At 41.3% G+C, this 26926-nt stretch overlaps 6 protein-coding genes across 8 annotated transcripts; 2 read left to right on the forward strand and 4 right to left on the reverse strand.

The window, feature by feature from the left end:
* Nucleotides 1-1926: 1926 nt before the first annotated feature.
* On the reverse strand, nt 1927-12062 carry Yip1d1 (Yip1 domain-containing 1). The gene is made up of 6 exons (XM_017157329.3): nt 11876-12062; nt 11610-11815; nt 10448-10482; nt 7735-7845; nt 6371-6555; nt 1927-2413 (listed from the first exon to the last, which is right to left on the reverse strand). Exons 1-6 carry the CDS (start codon nt 11968-11970, stop codon nt 2251-2253), a joined length of 795 nt encoding a protein of 264 aa, XP_017012818.1. The 5' UTR covers nt 11971-12062; the 3' UTR covers nt 1927-2250.
* Nucleotides 12063-12540: 478 nt separating this feature from the next.
* On the reverse strand, nt 12541-16978 carry Vha68-1 (Vacuolar H[+] ATPase 68kD subunit 1). Of its 2 annotated transcripts, none has more exons than XM_017157308.3 (5): nt 16894-16978; nt 16407-16538; nt 14964-15661; nt 13363-14340; nt 12541-13307 (listed from the first exon to the last, which is right to left on the reverse strand). In XM_017157308.3, the coding sequence occupies exons 2-5, from the start codon at nt 16480-16482 to the stop codon at nt 13215-13217; spliced, it is 1845 nt and encodes a 614-aa protein (XP_017012797.1). In that variant the 5' UTR covers nt 16483-16538; nt 16894-16978; the 3' UTR covers nt 12541-13214. The 2 variants fall into 2 exon arrangements, with proteins under 2 accessions (XP_017012797.1, XP_070075551.1); XM_070219450.1 differs by lacking the exon at nt 16894-16978 and adding an exon at nt 16819-16878.
* A 797-nt stretch (nt 16979-17775) lies between these two features.
* On the forward strand, nt 17776-21150 carry LOC108067984 (uncharacterized protein DDB_G0283357). The gene is made up of 3 exons (XM_017157307.3): nt 17776-19675; nt 19737-20587; nt 20644-21150. The coding sequence occupies exons 1-3, from the start codon at nt 17956-17958 to the stop codon at nt 20698-20700; spliced, it is 2628 nt and encodes an 875-aa protein (XP_017012796.2). The 5' UTR covers nt 17776-17955; the 3' UTR covers nt 20701-21150.
* A 492-nt stretch (nt 21151-21642) lies between these two features.
* On the reverse strand, nt 21643-22552 carry LOC108067969 (protein D3). The gene has a single exon (XM_017157284.3). It carries the CDS (start codon nt 22550-22552, stop codon nt 21782-21784), a length of 771 nt encoding a protein of 256 aa, XP_017012773.2. The 3' UTR covers nt 21643-21781.
* A 196-nt stretch (nt 22553-22748) lies between these two features.
* Nucleotides 22749-23704, forward strand: LOC108067970 (uncharacterized). Its single transcript, XM_017157285.3, has one exon. It carries the CDS (start codon nt 22807-22809, stop codon nt 23563-23565), a length of 759 nt encoding a protein of 252 aa, XP_017012774.2. The 5' UTR covers nt 22749-22806; the 3' UTR covers nt 23566-23704.
* A 390-nt stretch (nt 23705-24094) lies between these two features.
* spict (magnesium transporter spict) lies at nt 24095-26590 on the reverse strand. Of its 2 annotated transcripts, none has more exons than XM_017157282.3 (2): nt 26196-26590; nt 24095-25151 (listed from the first exon to the last, which is right to left on the reverse strand). In XM_017157282.3, the coding sequence occupies exons 1-2, from the start codon at nt 26500-26502 to the stop codon at nt 24295-24297; spliced, it is 1164 nt and encodes a 387-aa protein (XP_017012771.1). In that variant the 5' UTR covers nt 26503-26590; the 3' UTR covers nt 24095-24294. The 2 variants fall into 2 exon arrangements, with proteins under 2 accessions (XP_017012771.1, XP_070075562.1); XM_070219461.1 differs by lacking the exon at nt 26196-26590 and adding an exon at nt 25228-25337.
* Between the last annotated feature and the right edge of the window lie 336 nt (nt 26591-26926).

Below are 26926 nucleotides of genomic sequence, written 5' to 3' on the forward strand. Positions count from 1 at the left end.
GTGTTTGTTTTTTATCAGTGTGCTTGGCCAACGTTCGTTTTGTTGCCAAGGATTTTTCAAGACCAAGCTGCTTATTATCGTAAAAAAAAAGAAATAATAAAAATGAGCGGCAACTAATAAGCTTATGGCCGTGCAACCTGGTATAGCCCAGCTCTCCTCCATCCAGCCATCATCCTTGCCGGGCTCTGCTAATTGTGAGCTAATTCTAATTATCAGCAACACATTCGAGAGGTTCTGGTTCTCGTTTTGGTCCCGGTTCCGACTTCGGCTCCTCCGCTCCTGTCTGGCAGCTAACGAGTGTTTATTAATGGCGCTAATGGCAAGCGACGCCTTTGATGAGCGTAAAATGCTTAAGCACACAGATCCTGGCCGGGCTTTTTGCTCCTCTTTCTCCTTTCGGGCCACGCAATTAGCGCACAAATATTTCCGCATACATTTCGTTATATATATAATACTTTTTTTTGTAATTCTGCTGCCTTTCCGTTTTGGCCATAAAAATGCTCAACCGAATTGTAGTAATTACAACAATTTGCATAAGAACGGGACCGAGAGGAAGGACGGAAATCAAAAAGCGCAAAACGGCGAGCCAAGCTCACAGAAGTATGCTACGCATTTTGCAATTTATTCAGGCAGACAAGCGGGGAAAGGACAACCCAGAAAGATTCCGAAAAAAACATACAAAAGAGCGCTGAGAGAAAACGCTAATTATGTAATATGAAAATGCGAGGACAACGCTGAATTATTTGCATATGGTAAGCACGGGACAACATAGAGAACCCTTTTTTCCCCCAATCCTTTTTGGGTTACTTTTTATGTTGTGTTTTTTAGCCCATTATCAAATTCAATTAACACTCCGCATGCGGCAAGGAATTTTTTAATTTTTATTACCGTTGCAATGCATTGCCGTGGCGAATCAAAAACCACACGCAAATCAAATCGGCATTCATTTCTGGCCTACTTCTGCTTCTACAGTTGCTGCTGCAGTTGAAATTTCAATTAGGCCAACAGATTTACAATTGAATAAATTCGAAAACCTGGAAACCTTGCAACGCCTGATGTCGATTAGTGCAACAAAGTGCAACAACCGAGCGGTAGACAAAAGCAGCATTGTGAAAATCATAAATTCCAGCAATCGAAGGTGGAAAATTCGATTCTCTTTCGAGGGTCAGGCAAGTAAATCAAATGTGCTGGAAATTGCATTCGAATCCTTATTTGTTGCTGAAAAGGAGATACAAAACCTTTCCACTTGAATATGTAAATTGTTCTTTTAGTGAGTTTCAAGGATTCATCAATATGAAAAGGAGCAGATTGGTAAATAAATAAAGGTATTTGAGTTTGTATGTTATCTTTTTATTTGCTAATTCGTTTTTATGCATCTCGACTTGCTTTTTACAAATAATTTTAATGAACCATAATCAAAGGAAAGGGGTTCGTTAATGCTGAATAAAAACTTTTTTTTATTATTCTGAAACTTTTATTAATAAAAAGTAGACAAAAGTTAATCGATTTCTGAAAAAAACAAATATGTAGATTATTGATATTAAATATTCAATTACATTTAAATATATTAATAAATATTTATTTTCAATGAAGTTGAACCGCAGCTTTATATGTTTACTTTACTTACCCCTCTCGTTTACAGAATGTTTTCTAAAGCTCTTGCAATCGATTTAATTTCGAGGTAAATTCTCACCTGACGATTCATGACATAATACCCGTATAAATACCCATAACGAAATACCAAACTTAAAAAAAAAGGTAAGCATGTTGATCACAAAAAGTATTTCGAAAAAAGGGGCATTTTGTCCGAGTCGCGTTAATTTTGCATGCCCCAAAAAGTGTGCACTGCGACGGAAACGGAAACGAGAGCGCGAAATTTCAATATGCTGCTTACACCAACTACAATTGTGAATGGCAAAAAACCAATTTCAATTTGTTAACCATTTTTTTATTCCCAATCAAATTTATTACATCGGCTGACAACAAAAGTATTGAGTAAAGGGGAGCTTGGCCAACGAAAAAGGAGAATATGGAAAACAAATTCGCAATCGGCGCTTATTTTCTTAAAAATATACATATCCATGTGTGGCCTCCTCTTGTTGCTTCTGTGGGTGTGTATTTATTGTGCTGCAAGAGTGTGTGTTTGCAGGACAATTAAAACCAAGCAAACACAACAACAGGATGACGGGCGCTTCGGTTCGGTTCGGTTGGGAGTGGTGTGTGTGGAATAGCAGACGGGCGCCCGTGGTCCTAGTAAATGGTAATCAACGCAAATCCTCCATAGAGCACCGCACACGGATAGGCAATCAGCAGCTGTTGATGGTCCATGGAGAAGGCGGTGGCGAACAGTTTCGAGGCCGATATGGCGCACCAGAATATGGAGATGCCGCTCACAATTAGGCCGAGTGTGCCCCTGCAAGAGTGAAACGAGATACCAACTCAGTCCGGATAGATATAGACGTCGGTGAAATCAATAAACAATGCATATGCATGAAGCAGCAACCGTACAGAGTGAGAAAAAAAAAAAAACAAAACTGTATGAGATCTATAATCTTATGTGCAATGTTCTCGATTTCACTTTATCAAGAACTCTTTAAAGGAGTCATATACTTATTTGATTAAATCGAAATGCAACGTTATTTAAATTGTAAGATACTAATAAGAAACACAATTTTAATAGTGCTCCTGCCAAACCTTATTCAAAATTTATTTTCCAGGAGTTCTAAAATAAAAGTATTTCATACATCAAATAAATAAAATATTAAGACTTTTCCTTTAGAATTCCCAAAATATAATCAGGGGTGTTAACCATTTTTTTTAATCAAGTAGACGAGTTAAAACTAATTTAAAAAAAAATAAATTTAAATTACTCTATAAACGAGTATTCTTGTGGTTATGTTTTTTTTTGTATTACTTTTTGATTGTTTAAGTTCGTGTAAATTTTTTCCCAGTGCATCGACTTGGGATAGAGTATTCGACTGACTGAGTGTTCATAAAAAAGGATGAGTGGGTGGCTGTGGGTATGACTGAGCGTATATGCGAATGAATGGGCAGGGCAAACAAAGACAGCAGGCGATGTGCCGGCAAAAGGATGTGCAAACACAATCCAACTACAAAGCGCACACATAACCCACACCGCACACTCTCTCACAGAGAAAGCCCAGCGGAAAATTAAAAATTGATTTCAAAGAGATATGCAGAATTTTACCTATATCCTATATCCCGTAACGCAAATGTCTGGCTAAGATTAAAGGCAGGCCAACTAAGATTTAATTTGGGCTTCTATACCCTTCAGGACAATTTTTTATTATAAATTTCTCTTAGTTTTAAGTACAATTCCTCGCCATTCTCAAAGAATAAACCCCAGAGATTCAATTTAGTTTAACTTATTTATCTTCCACTCACCCAAAAAACTTTCAAGGACCCATCATTTCAGTAACTAAAGCAAACAAATCGATGATTATGACTTGACCTCCTCTCAATCCAAACATTTTAGAACCTTTAAATCAAAGATTGGAAAACAAAGTAAAATTTCTTGACTTTATGAAAGCTAGGAAGATAAGCCAAAATATTGAGTACGTAGATAAAGAAGTTCGGATCTCTTAAGGAAAAAATAACACATACTAGCAAAACTTTTGCCAGTCCAGTTTAAACTTGTAATCCGAGAATCCTATCCTGTTAACCTATTAAATCCGGCATAGAAATCAATTTACGAAACCAAAACATAAATCCCCCTATTTCAAAGTTCCAATTTTCAGCTACACGCACGCGTTTAATGGATTGCCTTTCTGTGGTCTCGGCGGCTCGGCTGTCACCTCCACCTCCCATTTACCACTCAACCAATCCTCGTTTTTTCGCTTGCTGTTTCCTGCAATCTTCTCCAGAACTTTGTTGGCCGTTGGTCAAGTGATTTTTTGGCCCGCACTGGGCAGCTTAAATGGTCCGGCACTAGCCTAAAAACCAATCAAAACAATACTATGTAGGACCGGATAACTCGACTGTCTGTGTAATTTTTGCGCACTTTTGCATCACCAAACAAACTCAATTAAAAAGTCTGTCCTAAAAAAAAGGACAGCGGGGAATCGCAAAAATATTTACTGTAAACTTGGCTGGCATTCGCAGGGACTATATGAACATCAAAGCTAGCACACACACATAGGGCCACCCACAAAGAGCAAGCGCTTAAAGCCAACAAATAAAAAATGCAGGCAAACAGGCAACCAGGCAACCAAAATGGCAATTGCACTGGGCAGTTGGACAGTTTGCTGAAAAAGGGGGGCACTTTTTCGTTGGGTCCGGTGGGTGGGGCAAACAAAACGCGCTTGGTGTCGAGTAAGCCCGAGCAATAGTTGTTTTTTACACACACGCTCATTTCCACCCACACAGAAAATAAAATTCGATCTGAAATAGGGTCATTTCTAACTTATTTTAAACCAATATGATTAATATCAAATTTATGATTCAAACATATCAACTTAATATGTCATAATTTCATAAAAGTTATAAAAATACTTTTTTAAAATACCAAATTTGGTATTTTTGAAAAGTTTTTAAAACAAGATAAACTTAATCTTAATTCTTATCAAAATGATATGAATAACTTGATCTTTAAAAAACAAACAATACAATGCACATATCAATCAGATCTTTTATCAATTTTTTTTCTGTGCACCGCCACCCATCGCCACCCACCGCACCACTTAGTTTCCCCCCGCTCTGCTCTGAAATTATGACGTGCCAAAGGGGGGCGAGGAGGTGGATCGGTGGAGCGACCAGAGGAAGCGCTAAAAACTCACGCAGCATTTGCGTGTTGCTCCTCGCATGGCCATCATAAAAAGCGTGGCAAGTGAGTGGAGCCAGTAAAAATGGGAGAAAAAAAAAGAAGTGGCGGAAAGGAAATTCAGAGGCAAGGGGACGGGAAGCCGCCTGGCTAGCAAGTGCTGGACACATATTTGAAAAGGAAACTACGTGAACGAAACTCAACGGGTGGCAAAACAGGACATGGAACGTTAGACAGATGGACAGAGGACCGCCGCCTGGCAGGAGCCTTTCCACCGCCCACTCAACAAAACCACCCACTCCAACTGTTCTCAGCGCGAAAATTAAACGGCGCATAGTTGGCGTTATTTTGCAACGTTTTTTGCCTGTCTTGCCTTGGCTTCAATGGAGTCCGAGGTCCTCGGTGCTCAGTCCTCACTCCTCTGTCCGTAGTCCGGAGTCCTCTGTCCGTTGTCCGTAATTCGGAGTCCTCGGTCCGTAGTCTGTAGTTTGGCAGTTGTGGCCCTGGAGTGCACTAAAAGCGCAAATTAAGTTGGCTACTCTTTTTTATTCGCCTCCGTGTGTATGCATCGCTGGCCCAAAACTGCAACAAAATTAAAAACCTAAATTGTGCGAAAAGAGGCAAGGGGAAATCAGCCCCCAGCGGATGGGCAGATAAAGAAAAATTAAACGCTGGCCCACAAGGAGTTAACAGGAATCGTAGTTGATTTCTGGAAATTAAGAGGTCAGGTTTAATACCCTTTGGTTCGAAAATTAATTAACTAAAACTATTTGCAGGCGATTTTGATCATAATCATAAAAATAAAATTATACATAAAATGTTTGACATTCTAGTCGTCATTGCTAACATTTTATAACTTTAATGAAGCATTTTTCGATTACTCTATATATTAGTATCTTATATTGAAAATGCCAATTTGCTGTCTATATCTTTTTAGAAGAAAAATAAAGAATGTTTTTAAAAAAAATTTAAAGGTTTTATATCTTACTATTTTTTAGAATTATACAGAGCCTGGTACTTGGAGTTTAAGTGGCCTAATTATTTTAAAAATTTCTAGCAAATAATAACAAATTTTCTTGGCTACTGAATCAAAAATTTAATAACAATATATAATACTTTATTACAGCTCTAATAAATAATTATTAATTACAAGACAAAAAATATTTATTACACTTTAAATCCTAGTTGCAATAGCCCATTTCAATAAAGTGCATTAAATCAGGTACATGACCACACCCAACCAAAACTGCAGGCTCAAATCAAACAATCGAAAAACAACACCCGCAATAACAATAATAATAACAGCCAGAAGTGATAAACTTGAATAAACGAGAGTCAGCCGGAGTCGAAGCATCAATTGGACAAATTTGAACGGCAGAGAAAACGGATCGAAAACGTGCTGCAGTCGCAGCTGGACGAGCTTAGGCAAAAGTTTGTAATTACAGGCCACAAACAATGAGGAGTCGACGCCGATGCATTGGCAACTTTTCAATTAAAAACATAAATATAAAGCACGGCGAGGAGTGGAGTGGAATGGAATGAATGGAGGGCTAGATGAAAAGCCAGCGACTTGTGTCAACAATTACTTACTGAATGGTGATTAAAATGTTGATGCCCGACAGCACCACCATGGGCAGCAGACAATAGCCCAGCACGGAGGCCACCGCCCCGAAGGTCACCTGCGACCGGCTGACCATCAGGGACAGCAGGCAGTAGAAGAAGATGCAGCCCATCACGCCGATTCCGTAGATGTACGAGAACGTCACCTTGCCGCTCTGTAAAGCGAAAAATATATGAAATTTGGTCAGTATATTGAATCAGTTATTATATAACTTAATTTAAGAGTTTAACTCTTTTTTAGTAAAGAAAGATTTAAATAATTTGTGCAAATAACTTTAAAAAAAATTAATAAATTGAATTTACCGTCATTAATGTATTAATATATGCATTTTTGTAATCTATTTCTCAAATATTACAGATTTTACATTAATGTTAATTTCTAGTAATCAACTTACAGCTGCACTTAAAAGATTTCCTTCCCAAATATTTTATAAATATGATTTAAAGACTATTTAAATGAGATGAAATAGGTCACAACCAGGGAACGAAAATAACTGTTATTGTAAATTTTTCATACAAAAAAATCACGCACTTAGAAGGGTCCTAAAAATTTTTTAAATACACCACAATTTTTATTAGCCATTGTAGTTTACAAATCCGTAATGATTTTTATTTTTTGATTTTTATAATAAAACTCAAAAAATAACTGTTATTTTTTGATTTTTATGAATAACAGTTATTCCCTTGACATTTTTGAAAAAATGAAATAATTAAAAAAACACAATACCCGTGCTTTTTATAACTTACTAAAAATTTGTTAAAAAAGGCAACCACGCATATTTTATACCAATATTTTTTTAAAATTTTGTTTACCCACAAAATCGCCATAAATCAAGTTTGAGTTTTATTTTGATCACGACGAATAACTGTTATTTGTCAACTTTTATTATAAAACTCAAAAAATAACAGTTATTCTTTGAGTTTTACTTTACAAATCAGAAAATAACTGTTAAAGTGTGATTTTTAAAATAAAACTTATAACAGTTACGTTCCCTGGTCACAACATTGAATGAGCTGTCTATCTGATTTAATTTAAAAGAATTAACATATTTTTAATACATAAAATTAAAAAAAATTTTGTCCGAACAACTAAAAAAAATTAATACATTTAAATTACCATCGACAATATATTAACTTTTATAATATTTTTTCAAATATGAAAGAGGTATGTTAATTTTAATGTTAATTTCTAGTAATCAGCTTACTGCTGCACCTAAAAGATTTCCTTTTATAATATTTTATTATTGTTACCAAAAGACCATTTAATTATAAATTAAAATTCGTTTCGACCGTAATTGAAAAGGGATGATGTGGCGGTAATCGTTCCAACTTACCAGTAGCAGGAAGCCGCCAAGTGTGAGACAAAAGACCAGTGGTCCAGCCATGTCCGTGTCCTGTAGGATTTGCTGGTCGGTGCCCCGCAAAGGATTCAGCACGGCGAGCGTCTGGAAAGAGGGAGAACGCGAGAGTTATTCGATTAAAATTAGAGCAAGTGAAGGATCACACAGCGAGGGGTTCGTGGGGTTCGAGGCAACAGGCCATCATCACTCATGGAGCCTGCGGCAGGACACGGGATTCGAGACTCGGAACACGGGACTTTGGACCCGGGACACTACACAACACAACACAATTCATTTGTTCGCACAACGGTCATAAAACGGAGCCCAACTCCCGTTTTCCAAACATTTGTTCTCTATGCGTTTTGGTTTTTCCTTTTTTGCCTTTTTGTTTCTCGTATTGTGTGTGCTTTTGTGCAGTGGCAGAGAAATTTGAAAAATGGAAATTGATGATAAATGATATTGCTGACCAGCCAGCCAGCTAGCAAGTGAGCCGGGGCCTGGGAACTGGGCCAAAAGCTGTCAACGCATTTGACGCATGCGAATGTGGGCCAGGACAAGGGCCATGAAATTTGATATTATAGCCAGCAAGGACCCACCGAAAATTGTCGATGAAATTCCGAGTGTCTCTCTGTGGCTTTTCCAACATTAATTGAGATTGAAAAGAATTTGAAGTGGATATATACCACCATACACAGTCGAAAATGAAACGGACAAAATAGTTTTTATAACATTTTGTTGTTTTCGAAAGTAGATTAAATTGTAAAAGGTTTTTGTAGCTAAATGTATTAGTTTAAGGGTCGGTTTCTGGTCCGCTTGTTAACTTTAAAGTCTGGATAAAAACTTGAAAACGTAAGGGAATTCGGAATTTAACATTAATTGAGATTGAAAAGAATTTGAAGTGGAAATATGCCACCATACACAGTTGAAAATGTATCAATATATTTTTTTAACAATTTTTCAGTTACGAAATTAGATTAAATTATAAAAGGTTTTAGCAGCTAAATTTATTAGTTTAAGGGCATTTTTTCGTCCGAATGATAAATTTAAAGTACGGATAAAGCCTCGAGGGATAATTCTGAGTTTAATGCTTTCTTTAAATTTCACATTAATAACACTAGTTTACAGCCGAAATGCTCCCCAGCAATTGATGGCAAATTCTGTTAGATTTGGATCCCTAGATCACGAAAATAGCACTAAATTTTTTTTTCGATGGCACAGTTTTTTTTTAAAGATTTTTTAAAGTTTGAAACTCGAAATAAATCCGTTGAAAAATCATAATGGGTACAAACTTAAAGTTTACATCCTACCGAATAAAACAAGCCGGATATGGCCCAAATCCATGGAAAACTGGATTTATGGTGGATTTTTAAAGTTCGGATTTTTCCACTTTTTTCGGTTGACAGAGTCCAAATTTAAGATTTATCATAGGCGGCGACATGTAAACAAAAATGAGTGGTGACGGCAGCCTTTAAAAAATCTTAAAAAAAAAACTGTCCCATCGAAAAAAAAATAAGTGCTATTTTTGTGATCTAGGGGTCCAGCACTAACAGAATTTGCCATCAATTGCTGGGGAGCACACCAAGAATATTATTTTGTAAACTAGTGTAATATATCATTAATATCATTTAGATATTAAACAAGCTTATGGATTTTTCCTCTTAATATTTATACATTAGGTAAATATTATTTTTGAAATATTAATTCCTTAGTTAACAAATACCAAATAATTATATTTTAAGTAACAAGCGGACTTGCGTATGTACAAATATAGGAACTTCCTGCCACAGCACACAATCCATTACATTAACAAACAGCCCCAGAGTCAAACACAAATCTAACCATAATTCCCCCAGCTAGCTGATGAACAATTTAATTAGCATTTCATTTCATTTCAGTTTTATGATGGCACACGGACTCATTAACATTAACATTTTCATTTTTCAATTAACACAAGCGTAATAAATTCCGTGCCGGAGCGAAAGAAATGAGAATCAGGCGCACGCAAATTTTTTACAAAATGGACAAAAATGCAGAAAGTTACACAGCAAACTGGACCGAAATGGGAGAAGAGGAAAAAAAATGAGCGAGAAAAACTTTAATTAAAAACACAAAAGTTGCTTTATTTATTTAAAAACAACTACGACCAGGCCCGCGGCGAGTGCAATGAAAAAATATGTCTTCATTAACGACACAAACCGGCAAGTGCAGCGACAACAAAGCACACAATAAAAAATGCAAAAAATTACAGGGGAAAAAAAACCAAACGAAACGAAAAACAATAGAATGATTGTGGCAGGAGGAGGAGCTAGCAATAAATACAAAAGCAAAATGCAAAAACATTTAAATTTCAATTAAAACGGAGTTGGCCTGGGAAAGTGGGAAAAGCGCGGCCTAAAGTGGCCGCCCAAAAGAAAAGCCGCCCGCTGCGTTGCACAAATTAGAAAAAGGCACGGGGCCGGGGAAAATGCGTAGGGGCAAAGCTGGAATTATGCGGCGGGTGGAGTAATTGTCCGGGCAAACAAAGTGGGCAACTCAAAACTCGAGGCTCCTTTGTAATGAGTGTGTCGGTGGCTCCTCGCAAGATCTCTGCGTTCAAGTGCAGCGGGGTCAAAAAAGAAGGGCCACCTCCGGGCAGCTTCAAAGGTGGAGTACGCAAATTATGAAAAGCTGTGGCGGAGCTCTCTTTGTTCTGCTTTTTACCACTTACCTTTTGGAAGATGTGATTCGGATTGATGCCCAGTTCTGAAACGACAAAGAATATAAATAATTTAGTCATTGAAGGATATTATATTCTAAGGTTGATACTTATTATTAGCTCTTTGCATTGATAACAAATATAATTGTAATCAATTAAATTAAATTTTTATTATTATTATGGCTGCTGAAATATGATCGACTGTTTAAACTAATTAGTTTAAGGCCCTAATTCTCGTCAAAAATAGGTGCTATGCTTGAAAAAAAATAATGGAAATTGTTTGCTGAGGACGAAATTATGGGTTTTACGTAGATATCTTTCAAAATAAAGATATGGGAAATAGGTCGGTTTTCGATTGAGACCTAACATTTCAGTAAATGGACTTCTCGAAACGCCTATTAAACTATTCTTAATTCTTATTGACAGTTAATGTTACAATAAATCCAATGTATAGGTCCGCTTATTCTAATTTCATCAAAATATGCATCAAAAACAATGAACCTAGATGACTATTTAGTTATTTATCGTTTATATTATGCCGTAGGTATTATCTAGATAGATTTTAAAGTAATAAGCGTAGAAACAGATTGATGCAAGTCAAAGATATTTATCAAAATAAAATTATAATATTCTTTCTCAAAATATGCGGTATTTAGGGTGGATAATTACTGTAGTTTATGAACTTGAGAACGAGAAAACGTCACAAAAGTTGAAAGTACTCTTCATACAAACGACACTCGAAACTTTAGAAAAATAATGATTACTAAATATACGCGCCGGTTTTAAACAATACAAAATTCGGATTTGAAATACATTCCTAGACTTTATAAAATTACTTTAGTTTATGAACTTGAGAACGAGAAAACGTCACAAAAGTTGAAAGTACTCTTCATACAAACGACACACCAAACTTTAGCAAATAATGAATACTAAATGTACGATCCTGTTCTAGATTTTAGACTATAGCAAAATTTGAATTTTGGAATTACATTAATATGAGGAACTCGATGGACATGGAAGATTTCTAGACCCTTATAACATCGTTGTTTTCGATAATCAAGGCCATTCGATAAGAGATTCTTATTGGCTAAGCTCCGGATTTTTTCCGAAAATACCAAAGCTACCCTAAATCTTAGAGCTAAGTGATAAGCCCTTATTTGAAGCCCCTTCTCACCCTCCAAAAGTGGGGGTTCGTCGTCAAACTCGTTGCCGGCTCCTCCGGCGGCGCCTTGCTTCCCGCTCTTGTCCTGGCTGAAACTGGGATCGGAGTAGGCCGTGGGATCGTAGAATCCGCCCAGTCCTTGATTCGCAGGCTGTGCGTAGGTCGCATCATAGTTGGGCGGCACCGAGGCCTGTGTGTTGTCGAAGGTTTGGAAGTTCCTGCAAGCAAGTGGAGCAACAATTGTGGGTGCAAACTGGAATACCCGGGGCCCTACTCACAGTTCCTGACCAAATTCCGGCATGTCGAAGTTGTAGCTGGCATCTGCCGAGGGCGCAGAGCCGTAGAAGTCGTTGGGGCCGCCAAACTGAGACATAATCACTTTAATTTAAGCACAATTCATGAATTTACGAATTACAATCAAAATTTAACAACACGTCAACAATGTGACCGCGGAATTGTTTTGGGAAAAATACTTTTAATACCATTTTTATTTATTCAAAAATATCAAACGGTCACCCTGAAAATATCGATGCCAAAATGGATACTATCGATAGTTTAACTAGTCCTTGGGCACTGTAAACTCGGTACTGTTATTTCTATTACTGTTAACCAGAAACAGGAAATGCGAATTTTAACGAAATATTCTATTATTTTTAATGCACTTAAATTAAAAATTCTTCAGAGTGATTTTTAATAACATTTAAAGTATAAAAATAACTATTTCATTTTCATTACTTAACATTCACTTGCAAATGCTGGGGTGCGGAATATATTTTAAAATAAATTTGTTTTCTAGTTTGTTTTTACTACAAGCTAAAAATGCAATACAAAATTAAATGAATTAATCAAACATAAATTGTATGCAGTCTGTATGTATTATCTCATTATCCCAAATTTAAACACATTCCTTTATAAAACAGAGATAAGTAAAAAACACCCTCGCTTTTTGTAACATTCATAATACATTTTATTTCCATAGCTCCATTTGCAACACACACAAGTTACTGAAATAGCTATTCTTCTTTGGTAGTAGAGGTACATGCTTCTGGGGCTACGTTGTTATTGCGTTCTTTAAAGGTCTATAATATGTAGGAATATAATATTTTGTAATTATATAAAGTTTCAAACTCCCTTTAGATTCGTTTAGTTGGTTTAGTTTCACACAATAGGGTAACGAACACAATCGATAACTATATGAAAATTTACTAACAATACATAGTTGTGAATTATAATTATATATCAACATAGATAGTTATACATATGTGTCGTATATGTATGGTATTTATGTTTATGGCTGGTTTAACTGCGTTTCACTTTGCGCTACCGACTAATTATTGTTCGTCTTTCCTAACTCGCCGTCATCGTGTGTTTTTTGTTTTGTGTATCTTCTGTTGATTCGATTCTGACCTGACTAGACCTGAAGCGGGCCAAAAAACTGTTTGTTTAACTTATAAATAAACTTGGATTCAAATATCTTATTATGCATTATGTAAATATGACTAGATTGAATGGGGAATTCGAATAATAACCTAGCTTTGGTTTCTTATTTCGTTTGGTTTGCTTCTTTTTCCATTCCTCTCGTTGGGAAATCCCGCAGTTGTTCTTATATGGCACCGCTTAATCCTCCAGATTTCGGAAGGCCTGCTGCAGGTCCTCGTACAGCTGATCGTAGTCCGCCTTGATCTTTTGCTCGCCGTCTTTCACGGGGTCCTAAAAAGGAGCATTATTAATATAATATATTATAATATTATAATATAAAACATACCTTGAACTTCATCGATGACAGCTGATACATAATGCCGCCCATCGACTCCCTAATGGTGTTCCATGTGATCTTGTTGTCCGACTGGGCTGTGGACTCGACGGCATGTCGGGCGGTCTCGTAGAAGGACATGATGTTCCTCAGCATGCCGACGGTCTTGTAGAAGGGACACACGCGATCGTAGGGCGAGTAGGAGTTCTGTTGCAGGAAATCGTCCTTGAGCAGCTTGGCCACTTCCAGGGTCACTTTGTCGGTCTCGGCCAGCGAGGCCTTGCCCACCAGTTGCACGATCTCGGACAGATCCTCCTCCTCCTGCAGGATCTCCTTGACCTTGGTCCTCAGCGGCACAAATTCGGGGAAGTTCTTGTCATAGTATTCATCCAAAGCACGCATGTACTTGGAGTACGAAATCAGCCAGTTGATCGAGGGGAAGTGCTTGCGCTGGGCCAGCTTCTTGTCGAGACCCCAGAACACCTGCACGATACCCAGGGTGGCGGAGGTCACGGGATCGGAGAAGTCACCACCAGGAGGCGACACAGCGCCCACAATGGACACGGAACCCTCGCGTTCGGGGTTACCCAAGCACTTGACGCGCCCAGCACGCTCGTAGAAGGTGGCCAGTCGGGCGCCCAGATAGGCTGGGTAGCCGGAATCGGCGGGCATCTCAGCCAGACGACCCGAAATCTCACGCAGAGCCTCGGCCCAACGGGAGGTGGAGTCGGCCATCATGGCCACGTTGTAACCCATGTCACGGAAGTATTCAGACAAGGTGATTCCAGTGTAGATGGAGGCCTCACGGGCAGCGACAGGCATGTTGGAGGTATTGGCCACCAGGGCGGTACGCTTCATGATGGACTCGGTCACTCCGTCGATTTCGCAAGTCAGTTCGGGGAAGTCGCGTAGCACCTCGGACATCTCGTTACCACGCTCGCCGCAGCCGACGTAGATGATGACATCGGAGTTGGAGTACTTGGACAGGGCCTGTGGAGAGGTGAGGAGATGATGGAGGATTAATAAATAAAGAAATCAATTACGTAATAGATTATAACTATTAAAATAAACTTTATAGTATCTTTTCAAGGACTTAAAAGCAGTTAAACCTTTGAAATATATGATTAACCCCAAGTTATCATACACCCAAAAAAATCGATATGAAACGTAGATCGATTTTACATTATTTAAGATCAATTTTAATTTCATATGTGGCCAGGTAAATTTGACCTGGTCGAAAAAAGTATTTCATTTAAAAACGATATGGGTTCTGTCTGATCTGAAATTTACATGGCCATATCGATTTTACGGGAACATGATTTTAAACTAATAAGCGTATAAACAGATTGATGCAAGTACGTTTAAGCCTTTGAAATATATGATTAACCCTAAGATATCCTACACCCAACAAAAAAATCGATATGCAACGTAGATCGATTTTATATTATTTAAGATCAATTTTTATTTGATATGTGGCCAGGTAAATTTGACCTGGTAAGAAAAAGTATTTCATGTAAAAACGATATGGGTTTTGCATGATCTGAAATTTACATGGCCGTATCGATTTTACGTGTGTTGTGTATAGCTTAGTAATGGACTACAGAACGACTTACCTGCGAGATTACAGTCTTGCCGCAGCCAAAGGCTCCGGGGATGGCAGTAGTGCCGCCCTGGACGCAGGGGAAGAGCGAGTCGAGGACGCGTTGGCCGGTGAAGAGCGGATGGTTGGCGGGCAGCTTCTCGGTGACGGGACGTGGCTGACGCACTGGCCACACCTGCAACATGGTGTGCTTGGTGATCTCGCCGTCGAACTCCGTCTCCAGGACTATGTCCTCCAGGTTGTAGTTGCCCGCCGGGGCAATGTATCGCACCGTTCCCTTGGCCCTGGGCGCCACAATCATGCGCTGCTTGACCAGCGTGTTCTCGTGGACCACTCCGTACAGATCTCCGCCGGTGATGTGCGAGCCCACGCGCACATTCAGCGGATTGAATTCCCACATCTCCGAGCGGGACAAAGCGGTTGTGTTCACGCCTTTGGGTATGTAGATGGAGTTGGTCATCACACCAATGTCCCTCAAGGGACGCTGGATGCCGTCGAAGATGCTGCCCATGATGCCGGGTCCCAGCTCCACGGAGAGGGGCTTGCCGGTGCGCAGGACGGGATCGCCTACGGTGACGCCGGAGGTCTCCTCGTACACCTGGATGGTGGCCATGTCGCCCTCCAGACGGATGATCTCGCCCACCAGCTCGTAGTAGCCGACGCGGACCAACTCGTACATAGCTGATCCCGACATGGCCTCCGCGGTGACCACTAAAAGGGGATAAAGAAGGAGCAGGGGGAGAAGAATAATTAGTAGGAGAAGCAAGAGGATGAAGAAGAGGATGAACAGGAGAAAGATGAGACGCAGGATCAGGAAGAAGAGAATTAAGGAACGAATCAGGAGGAGAAAAGGAATTCGAATTTGTAGCAGGATGAGAATAAGGAGCAGCCGGGGGAGAATAATAATTAGCAGAAGCAAGAGATTGATTACGAAGAGGATGAAAAGGGGAAAGATGAGATGCAGGATGAACAGAAAGTGAAATAAGGAACCAAACAGGAGGAGAAAAGGAATTCGAATTTGGAAGAGGATGAGAATAAGGAGCAGGAATATAAAGAAGGAGCACGGGCAGGAGAATAATTAGTAGGAGAAGCAGGACGATGATTACGAAGAGGACGAAAAGGAGAAAGGTGATACGCAGGATCAGCAGAAAGAGGAAGGAGGTAAGAAGCAGGAGGAGGAGCAAGGGGATTCGAATTTAAAGAAGGATGAGAATGAGAAGTAGGAGGATAAAAATGAGTAGGGGAAGAAAGAGAAGCAGGGGGCACAGGAGGAGCAAAGAGATTATAATTTTGAGGATAATAAGAATGAGAAGCAGGACGATAAAAATGAATGGGGGAGAAAGAGAAGCATGAGGATAAGAATGAACAGGAGGAGGCACAGGAGGAGCAAAGAGCACCCAGAGATTAGCCAAATCTGCGGGGTCAGCGATTGAAGGACGCTGGGGACGTCGCTTACCTGGTCCCGAAACAGCGTAGACACGGCCATATTCCGACTCGCGCTCCTCGTCTTTGAATTTCCTCAAGTTGGACATGGTCGCGGTTGCTTCTCTTCTTCTTCTGCTTCGGTAACGGTCAAAACGCTCGTTGGCTGTCGATCGAAAAAAAAGTAACGGTTAATAAACAAAAACACACACATTTTCCATGCACCCAAATGAGTTTTCCGTGTGCGCTGCTCGGTGAGGAAAATCGTAGATGGCGCTGTTGTGCAGCAGCAGCAGACAGCAGCCCCCAGTGAAAAGCTTCACACCCCCGCAACCCAGCATCGATTTTCCAATACAATTTTCACGCATGCCATGAAACGGCCAGCTGAATTTTCCACATTTCCCGCTGCACAACAGTGTCTTTTGCATTTTCTATTCACTACGCACGTGTAGTTTCGGTTCTAGCTTGTTTTATGCGGTAATTACTGTTTTTTTCGCTGTCCTAAAATTAAATATGCTCACATTTGTTTCACCAGCTCTTATGAAAATTCTCTTGCTTTTTTGATTTTACTCTAGTATTGATCTATCGGTTATCGACGAGGGTGCCAGGTTCTCGATAGAGGTGGACTCACGACAAACTAACACATAGCACGCACTATAAATTTGCAGATTAATAGGCTGATTCCATCGGCACATATTTTCACATTCAGCTAAATTTTTTATTTGCATTAGTTATTCCGTGAAAAGAATTTAATTGTCATTAATTTCAGGGATATAACAACTTCAAGGGCCAAGAATAATGAGAACATTTAAGGAAATATATTTATTTAGTCGAATGTGAAGGAAATTTATTATCTTTTTCTGTTGTACATTGTACGTGGGCAGCAGATCTATTCTCGCTTGGGGGCTGTCCATATATTAAGTAATCATCTGGGGGAAAAGGGAACAACCAAATGATAACTCTAATGCAAAATAATATATTTTTTATGAAGAAATGATTATGTGAGGAGTGGGGGTGTTTCAAAAATCACTGAAATTGTGATTACGTAATGATTACAGCCCCAAGTGGAAAACTGCCAACCACTGTAAAGCATAAAAAAGTCCCTTAATTTTGAGAATATAGATCAGTGGCGAATCTAGGATTTCGTTTTTGTTGCATACTTTTTGAATACCAAAATTCATTAAATTTTTCACCCGAGTGGTGGGTTATCTATCACCCGCCATGGATCCGCGCAATTTTACTTTTTTAATATAGGTTAGAAAGTTTTTTAACACTACTATTAAACACATAAAATTCCCCGTTACGTTTTGATCATACAATTGATAAATTTACTAAAGGCATTCAAATGAGAAAAATCAGTATTTTTTACACAAAAAAAATGCCAACGCCGCATATCGCCTATCGATAGCCGGCTTCCCTTGTTTTGCAACCCTGGTTGTCAGACTGCGAAAAAATTCGGGGAAAGGAAAGCATTTTTTTGGGGCCGAATTAATTGTGCAGAAGAAAAAAACGTCGAGAAGCGTGATTAGTTAATAGAGACCAGGATCCAGCGACCAGGTAACTCCGGATCAGCAGCAGACGGAATGGACTACCGCCAACTGAAGAACGACGCTTACGGCATTGGCCAGCGGCGTGGTGGAGTGGGGAGCTCCGGCGGAGGAGGCAGTGGAGGCGGTGGAGGAGGGATGTACTCCTCGAACTTCGGCGGCGGCGGAGGAGGAGGTAATCCCAGTGGCGGTGGCTACGGCGGCAACCGGAATCTATCGGCGGATATGGGTAACTTCAATCGCGGTGGCTACAGCAACAACAACAACAGCGGAGGCGGCAACAACAATTACCAACGTCCCGCCGACGATCGCTCCTCTTTTAATCCAAACAATCAGCGCTTCGGCAACTCTGGCGATGATTTCCAGGACAACTTCCGCGGTGGTCCGTCCTCCAATTTCGGCCAAGTGAACAGAGGAGGAGGCGGAGGAGGAGGTCCAGGCAATGTGGGCAACCTGGCCCGCTTGCTGGAACTGGAGGCATCGCAGAACCGCCTACCCGGAATCTCTGCCAATTTCAACTCGGAACGCAATCCAGAGTTGAACTACCGTGGACCGCAGTCGCAGGGAAACGGCGATAGATACTTCAACGATGAGCCCAGGAATCAGGGATCCTTCGGTAACTTTGGACCCAACGATGGACCATCCTTTGGCGGCAATTCGGGAGCCCCTTTCGATGGCAACAATGGTCCTTCCTACGGCGGCAATAGTGGCCCCTCGTATGGAGGAAACGATGGACCTTCTTTCGGGGGAAACAATCCACGCAACCAGGGCAATTTCAACAATGACAACTTCGCGGGAAGAGGATCGGCCAACTTCGATGACCAGCGATCTGGTTTCAATGACGCCTACGGACGCGGAGGAAACCAGGGCAATTTCGGGCAAAATTCTGGTAACTTTGGAGACAACAATCGCGACTTGGGCAACTCGTACAATCGCCGACCGGTGGGAGGAGGAGGATCTGGAGGTCAGGGCTTCAACCCGAATGCGGGTGGCAACTACAGTAACAACAATTCCGGTGGCAACTACAGTAACAACAATTCCGGCGGCGGCTTCAGCAACAACATCAGTCGCAGCTTCAACGACGCTCGTAACAACTGGAACAATGCACAACAGCAATCCTCTTCGTTCCAGAACTCTGGCTATCAGTCGAACAGCGGAGGAGGAGGTGGCGGCGGAGGAGGAGGAGGCGGCGGACCCAGTAGCTCAGGCTGGGAAGCCGGCCAGCGAGCCTTCAACTCGAAGCGCAATCAGTTGCAGAAGATGAACTTGAACAATGGCGGATCTGTTCGCAAACCGGGACCGCAACCCGCGGCCAAGGCAGTCCAGAACTTGCGCAACAATCCCCGGGCGGCTGCTGCCATTGTCAACGCAGCGGGCAGAAATAATCTCCCCAACAACAACAGAAACAACCAGCAGAACAAGCCCGGAAATCCGCGTTCTGGCAATGCCACTGGTGTCCAAAAGAAACCGCCCAATGCGGCACCCAATCAGTATAAGGTCAACAACTTGGCGCCCAAGCCGAATGCCGCAGCAGTGGTTAACAAGAAGCCACCAGTGGCTGGACAGGCTGCCAAGAGTGGTCCCGCAGTCGTGAGGAGTGGACCACAGGCAGCCAGGACAGGCCCACAGGCTCAGAAGACGGGTCCTTTGCCAGTTAAGCCTGGCCAGCAGATAGTTAAAGGTGGGCCACAGGCAGGCAAACCAGCTGGAGTGCCCAATAGGCCACCAAATGCTCCCGGATTTCCTGTTCAAGTCGGTAAGTTTGTATCGCTCTATTAATGAGTATAAATATTCCTAAAATTTATATTTTATTCCAGGCCAGAAGCGCGTTGCTCCCGCTCCTCCGCTGGAAACTGAGGCCGCCTCCAAGTCGGTGAAAAAGTGGCGTCGCGTGGCCCGCAAGCGCGGATTCCTGATGGGCGGATTCAAGATCCCGTATCTCAATGACCAGCCGAAGAAGCTGCCACAGCCGGAGGCAGACTCGTATGCCTTGACCTTCTTCGAGCAGAACTTTAACTACAGTACAAACCAGGACGCCACCGAGGAGGACTTCTTGGAGGCGGCCGTGGTGCTCAACGAGGATTCGGAAGACGAGTCGGTGGCCGATGATGCCAAGTCGGCACGCAAGATTGCCAAGCGTCAGAGGAAGCGCCTGAGGTCCGAGTGGGCACCGCTGCACGAGGCCAAGAAGTACAAGGAGTGGGGCAACTGGTGGAAGGACTACAAGAATGTGGGCGAGGAGATCGACCAGCAGCTTTTGGAGTGCGGCAACCTCAATCTGGAGCACTGCTTCCTGCCCAATCTGCCGAAGTTAACTACCGAGCAGGTGGTCTACGCCATCATTAAGTCGGCTCACTTCGGGCTGGAGAAGAACGCCGATGTGCCGTACGACACAATGAAAACCATCTTCACCATGATGAACCGCACCTTCCTGGACAATCTTACGGAGCTGAACATGGTGGAGATCCAGGACATTATTCGCGGGATACCCAACGATCTCTGGGTATACAAGTTGCGCAGCATGGTCTACCTGTGGACCAAGTACAAGTCCATTACCAATTCCAAGTCCACCGCCGAGGAGGACGTCAAGGATCAGCAGGCCATTGCGCGCGAGTGGAAGAGTCCCTGCTTCCACTGGCTGGCCAAGCAGGCCTTTGATGAGCTAGTGGTGAGTTGAGATGATATTCCGTAGCTTGATAGCTTACTAATTCCCTATCCCTACAGGCAATCAGTGAAACCGAATGGAAAGAACACCGAAGCATCTTTCCCGCTTTAGATTAAGGGATCTTGAAAAACTTTGGAAAGCACTCACCCTTTCTCTACTCAACTTTTGAACCTACACAAGATCTTCTTCAGGACTATTTTATGGATTATACATATATGAGTATCTAGTTGTATTAAAAACCCCAATTGCACACATTATGAAGATTCATCCTGACTATATAACGTAGTCTGTAATTAGACCAGAATGCTTATACAAATAAAGAACAAACCCGGATGCGTGTATCTTGCGCTCTGGGGGAAACAAAATAATATTGATCAGAAATGTTCTTCCTACTAGGAAGTCAATAGCAACTATGTCTTGTATCTCTCCAAAACACTCGTGTGTATTAATTTTTGGTAAGAATTAACCTCGAGTTGATAACATTTTATATGACACTAGAAAAATCCTATTTATAAAGAAGTAGCTTGTAATTGGAATGAATAAAAAATAAATAACCGGCCCAAAAAGTGGATTTTCTTGTACGGGAATTACAAAATTGAGTAACTTAGGGCATGCATAATATAATTGATAATCAGATAAGATATGATAGTAAAAAAAGACTTTGGGATTTAAGGGCAGAATTAAATATGCGAGAGATGTATTTTCAAAACACTCGTGTGTATTAATTTTTGGTAAGAATTAACCTCGAGTTGATAACATTGTATATGACACTAGAAAAATCCTATTTATAAAGAAGTATTGGGATGAATACAAAATAAATAACAGGCCCAAAAAAAAGGATTTTCTTGTACGGGAATTAGAAAATTAATGTTTTTGGGTAACTTAGGGCCTGTCATTAAACTATTTATAGACCATTTAAATAAAAACTGATAAGATATGATAGGTACCACAAAGCAGTAATTATAAAAACCACATAAACCATCAGGTACAAATTATATCTTTCTTTGGGATTTAAGGGCAGAATTAAATATGGGAGAGATAAGATATTTAGAAATTCCTTTAGATGTCTTTAACAATTTTATTGCCAGCAAAAATGTTTTACAAAGTGTTCGAAAGTGTCTTTTTTTCAGGCGAATTATGAATCCAATTCCAACTGGCCTTATATAATCATGGTTTTTTGCCTTTATGGTTTAACAATTAGGCACCCAGTTGCTTGTAGAGAATGGGCACATAGTCATCGTACTCGGCCTGGTAGAGATTTCCGGCGACTGGATCGCCGAGAGCGTACTTCCTGGCGAAGTCGGCGATCTTGAAGCCGCCGCGTCCATCGCCGCTGTTATTGGGCAGCCGCTTCTCGTCGAAGGTGATCTTGATCCTCTGCTCGTAGACGAGGAACACGTAGCGATGCAGTCCGGTGTCCGGCGGCGGACCCGATCCCACGTAGGCGGAGAGAACCTCGCCCTTGGCGACATCGCCGCCGGGAATGTTGCCCACCAGCCAGTGGTGCCATTCGCGGAACTTGGGATCCTTGCGACTCGGGGCATCCGGATCGGTCATGCAGAGGGTGTACAGCTTGTTGGCATCCGCCTCCCACTTGACGCACGGCTCATCCTTCACCTGGGTGGGGGTCAGCACCTGGCCCGGCTTCACCACAATATCGCCGGGATATTCGACCACAGCGGTCTGTGCCGGTGCCTTGGCAATCACGTCCGGGACAACGCAGTGCTCCTCCATGGTTTTGACCAGGTTTTCACAAGAATACAGCCGCTGAGTTGGTTTAAATGCAGAGATCGATTGATGGGCTAGGAGATTGTGTCCGTTTTTCCAGGTTTGCAGCGTTCTAATGGCGGCCGGAGAGTTGACAGTCGAAAAACTACCATTCACAGCGGTCGATCGGGGTAAATCTTTCCAAAATCCTAGGTTCTGGCGACTGAGATTACGCAACAGCCTCAGGCGCACCAAGCTCATCTTTAATTTATTGCTTAATTTAGCCCAATCGGTTTAATTAAATAACTGTTTATTCTTTATTCTGACGTTTGTCAATCGGTAACTCTGCCATTCACCGGGAAGCCTCGTATTTGGGTTATCGCAATCGCAATCGCTATCGATAGCAGGGATATATTTTTAAATTTGGATGGTTCTTGGAAAATGTTTGATAGGCCTACTTATAGATTAGAACGCACTTTAATAACTCCGGAAAATTTTGGAAAACCATACAAATCATGGCCTGGGTTCCCAAATCCCGCTTCGAGCACGACCTAGTGCGCATGGAGCCGGATTTTAACCTGATCCATGGACAGATCGCTTACCAGGAGAAGAAGAAGATGGAGTTATCAAGAGTACCAGAACCCAGAAGTATTAGTGAATATCTTACGGACAGTAAAGATCACCATGGATCGCCGGGCGGAAAGGGGCGGGAAATCCGCGACTGTCTCCAAATGATGGAGAAAATCCAGAAAATAGCGGGCACAAAGCCGCTGGGGGAGCATGCTACCATGGAGGATTGGGAGGACACTCGAACGGCGGAGCAGGAGGCGGTGGCCATGATGCGGAACTTTGGGATGATGTCCATGAGCCAGGAATCACTACCTTACCTACCGGAGATCAGCATTCCAGAGATTAAGCAAGAAGAAAGCCAGCGTTTGTTTTTAATAACTGATCCTGAATTCTTCACGCCACGTAAGACACGCAAACCAAAGGATCTGGAACCAGCGGACCACAGTTCCAAAGATTCCGCGGATGATTCCTTTCACACGGCCGAAAGTTCGAGCAGCTGCATCTGGCTTTATGGACCTGGAAAGTCCCAAGTGAGCAGAGCATCGGAAAAGCAGAACCAGGAGAGAAAGCGGGAAAAGTCGGACACTTTATTTAGTTATATCCAGGCGATCCCAGTTGAGGCGATCCCAGTCAAGGGAAAAAGGAAGAACCAGAGGCCTTCCCAAAAAGAAAGACGTCGCCTGCAGCAACAAACTAACCAATAGGGTTTCCCTAATCTTTGATACAATATATGAACTATGACTAACAATTTTTATAATGTAGCACGAACTGAACTATTTAAAACTCTCATTTCATTTAGTTGTGAATTTACATAATCTATAAAAAGAAAACTATTTATAAGGACATCATGACAATATTATTATTAAAGTTATACTGTAAATCACTCTTAATAGTGTTTTTTAAAGTGGAATAAAATGAATACCCTATCAAACATATTTGAAATAATGAAAAAAAAGTCAATAAGTTTAGGTAAATCGTTTTCAATAAAGTTTCATCAATAATACAATTCATGAATTATGATTAACCATTTTCAAAATCGAGCACGTCTATATAAAAGTGGAATTTACATAATCTTTAAGAAGAAAACTATTTAAAAGGACATCATGACAATATTATTATTAAAGTTATATGTATTTACTATATATCCCTCTTAACAGTTAGGTGTCTTTTAAAGTGGAAAAAATGAATATCCTATCAAAAATATTTGAAATATTGGAAATAAAAGTCCCATCGTTTAACTAAATCGTCTTTAATATAGTTTCAGCCTAAACCTAAGTTCTTATGCTAGCGAATGTGTGGATAACAATATCGAAGGAACAATAGATGGGGATGTGATGGGTGTGAATGCAAGTGATATGCACAGATATTTGGATCAATGCGGAGTGAACTCCTTGTCCTCAGGGATGCAACTACACCTGATAGCGCTGTTTGTGTCAGGCCTTCCGGAATATGTCGCCCGATCCGTAGGACAGTCGTCGCTCCTTGGAGTTGCTGGTGACCAGCACCTCCTCGTCGAACTGCGACACCCGCTGCATTTTCGGTCGCATCAAACCGCGCACATCGTTTAGCGATATATCAATATCCCTGAAGGCATTGAGCAGAAAGACGGCGGTGATTACGATAAGGAAGCCGCACACATCGCCGAGGATATCGTCGAATCGCATGTGGGTGAACTCCTTGAACAGAATCGCAGATGCGGCTATCACCAAAGTGGTGAACATGACATAATAAACCGGTGTCACTATGCTGGTATTGAATATATCCAGCGCCTTGTTCAGGTAGTTCATCTGGATGGCTATAAACGTGACGGTGACCAGGATCAGGAACCAGGGCATCCAGGTGAGGAATACATTGCCCCCGTTGTTCAGCGTCTGCCGGATGGCCAAACCCAAGGCCTTGCAGGACATCACGGTGAGGGAGCCAATCCCCGAGCACAGGAAGATATAGACCACCACATTGGTGTGTCCATGGCGCGGGGCAATGAAGCAGGCCACGAAGACCGTGGAGCCAACGATGCAGATAACATACAGAATGAACACGGGATCGAGAAGCATGTCGAACAGAAGCTGCAGATCCTCCACTTCCTTCTCCTTGGGCGAGTGAATCACAATTATCGTGGATCCCAGGATGCACAGGAAGCAGCCGATCTTTCCCAGCAAATTCAGCTTCTCGTTGAGGAATCTGGAGGCCATCACCGCGGAGATTATCACACTCAGGGCGCCGAGGGGCGTGACCAAAGAGGCGGGGGCGAAGGCATAGGCCGCAAAGTTGGCCGCTTCTCCCACACCCACTGTAAAACAAAAAAGAAACAGAGACAGTTGGTGAGTCAGTGAGATAAGGGGTTGTGTTTGTCTGACAAAAAATACCCTTGCAGGCGGTATTCAAATTTTGGAAGAGGGTTTGCAACACATCTTCGATTCTATATAAAGATTAATGAAATAAATATTTATGCATATATGTATGTAGCTCTTATCTCCCTGTTTTATAGATTGTTACTTGAATGTTTACAAATATTCTAATGGAAACTATTACAATTGTACTTCTATAGGCTTATCTATGGAGTTCTAAAAACCATCCGTCTTAATTAGATTACTTTTCATATTTTGGAGATAGTTAAATGACACATAGAAGGAACGAAATATATGGAAATATCAGAAGGGGTAATTTTACAATCTGTTTGTACAAATTGTTTCTAATACATTCCTGACCTTGTTGGTACTTGAAACAGTGGATTTCGAACTTTAAGATTTAAAATAATTACAATCGGACTTCTGTGGAGTTCTAAAAAACATCCGTCTTAATTAGATTATTTTTTCGTATTTTGGAGATAATTAAGAACAGAATATTGAAATTTTAGAAGGGGTAAATTTCACAATCTGTTGTGCAATTGTCAAATTGTTTCTAATACATTTCTGACCTTGTTAATACTTGAAATACATAGTTGATCCCGTACTTTAAGATTAAAGATAAATTATTATTTGAAAAATAAAGTATACAATAGAGAGCCCTATGGATTAATCACTCTGCAAGGGTATTCCCGGAACCAAGTTACTTTTTTAAGTGTTCCACTTATTCGTCAGAAGACCCGTCTTAACTGGATTATTTTGTCGTATTTTGGATACATAGAAGGAACCGAATATTGAAATATCATTTCACAATCTGTTTGTACAATTGTCAAATTGTTTCTATTACATTTCTGACTTTGTTGGTACTTGAAATAATTGATTCCGTAATTTAAGATTTCTAATAAAGTATATAATAGATCGGGCTATGGATTAATCACTCTGCAAGGGTATTCCCCGAACCAAGTTATTTTTTTAAGTTCTCCACTTACTCGTCAAAAGACCCGCCCACCAGATCCACTCCCTTAGGTAACCGAATCCCCCGGCGGAGGCCCGAACCTCGCCGTATCTGCTCAGCCGGATGAGGGCCTTCTTCTTGATGATGAAGCTGGAGCCGATGAAGAAGCAGGAGGAGATGGCCAGGCCAACGCCGATGTAGAAGTCCGTGTTGGAAACCGCCTCCGCGACGGAGAGGGGCGCGGGACCCGGCGATTGGTTGGCTTCCCCCGGGAGGATGCCCCCGACCGTCATCGTCATCTGGGGCATCTGCAGTGATGAGGCTTCGCCGTCGCTGTTCATGGCTAATCCGCTCTGTTTCCGCTCCTTCTGTCCACCGTTTTGCACTTGGCAGTCTGAGTCACAAACAATGGATTTTGATGGCTGTATGTGGGCAGGGGGAAAATACCAAATTCACTTATTCGATTTTCTAGCTATAAAACATTCTAGCTATTTTTGCTATTCACAGGGCACTCCTCCTGGCAGCGAGAAAATACCGAATTAGCCAATATGATTTACTAGCTATTTTTGCCATTCACAGGGGAAAGGCAGCGGGAAAAAATACCAAATTCACTAATTTAAATTTCTACCTATTATATTTTCTAGCGATAATATTTTCTAGCTATTTTTGTCACTCACAATGGAAACCTCCTAGTAGCTGGTAAATAACAAATTAGCCAATATGATTTCCTAGCTATAATATTTTCTAGCTATTTTAGCATTCACA

This window comes from Drosophila takahashii, chromosome 2L (genome assembly GCF_030179915.1).
Source record: "Drosophila takahashii strain IR98-3 E-12201 chromosome 2L, DtakHiC1v2, whole genome shotgun sequence".
Lineage (NCBI taxonomy): Eukaryota > Metazoa > Arthropoda > Insecta > Diptera > Drosophilidae > Drosophila > Drosophila takahashii.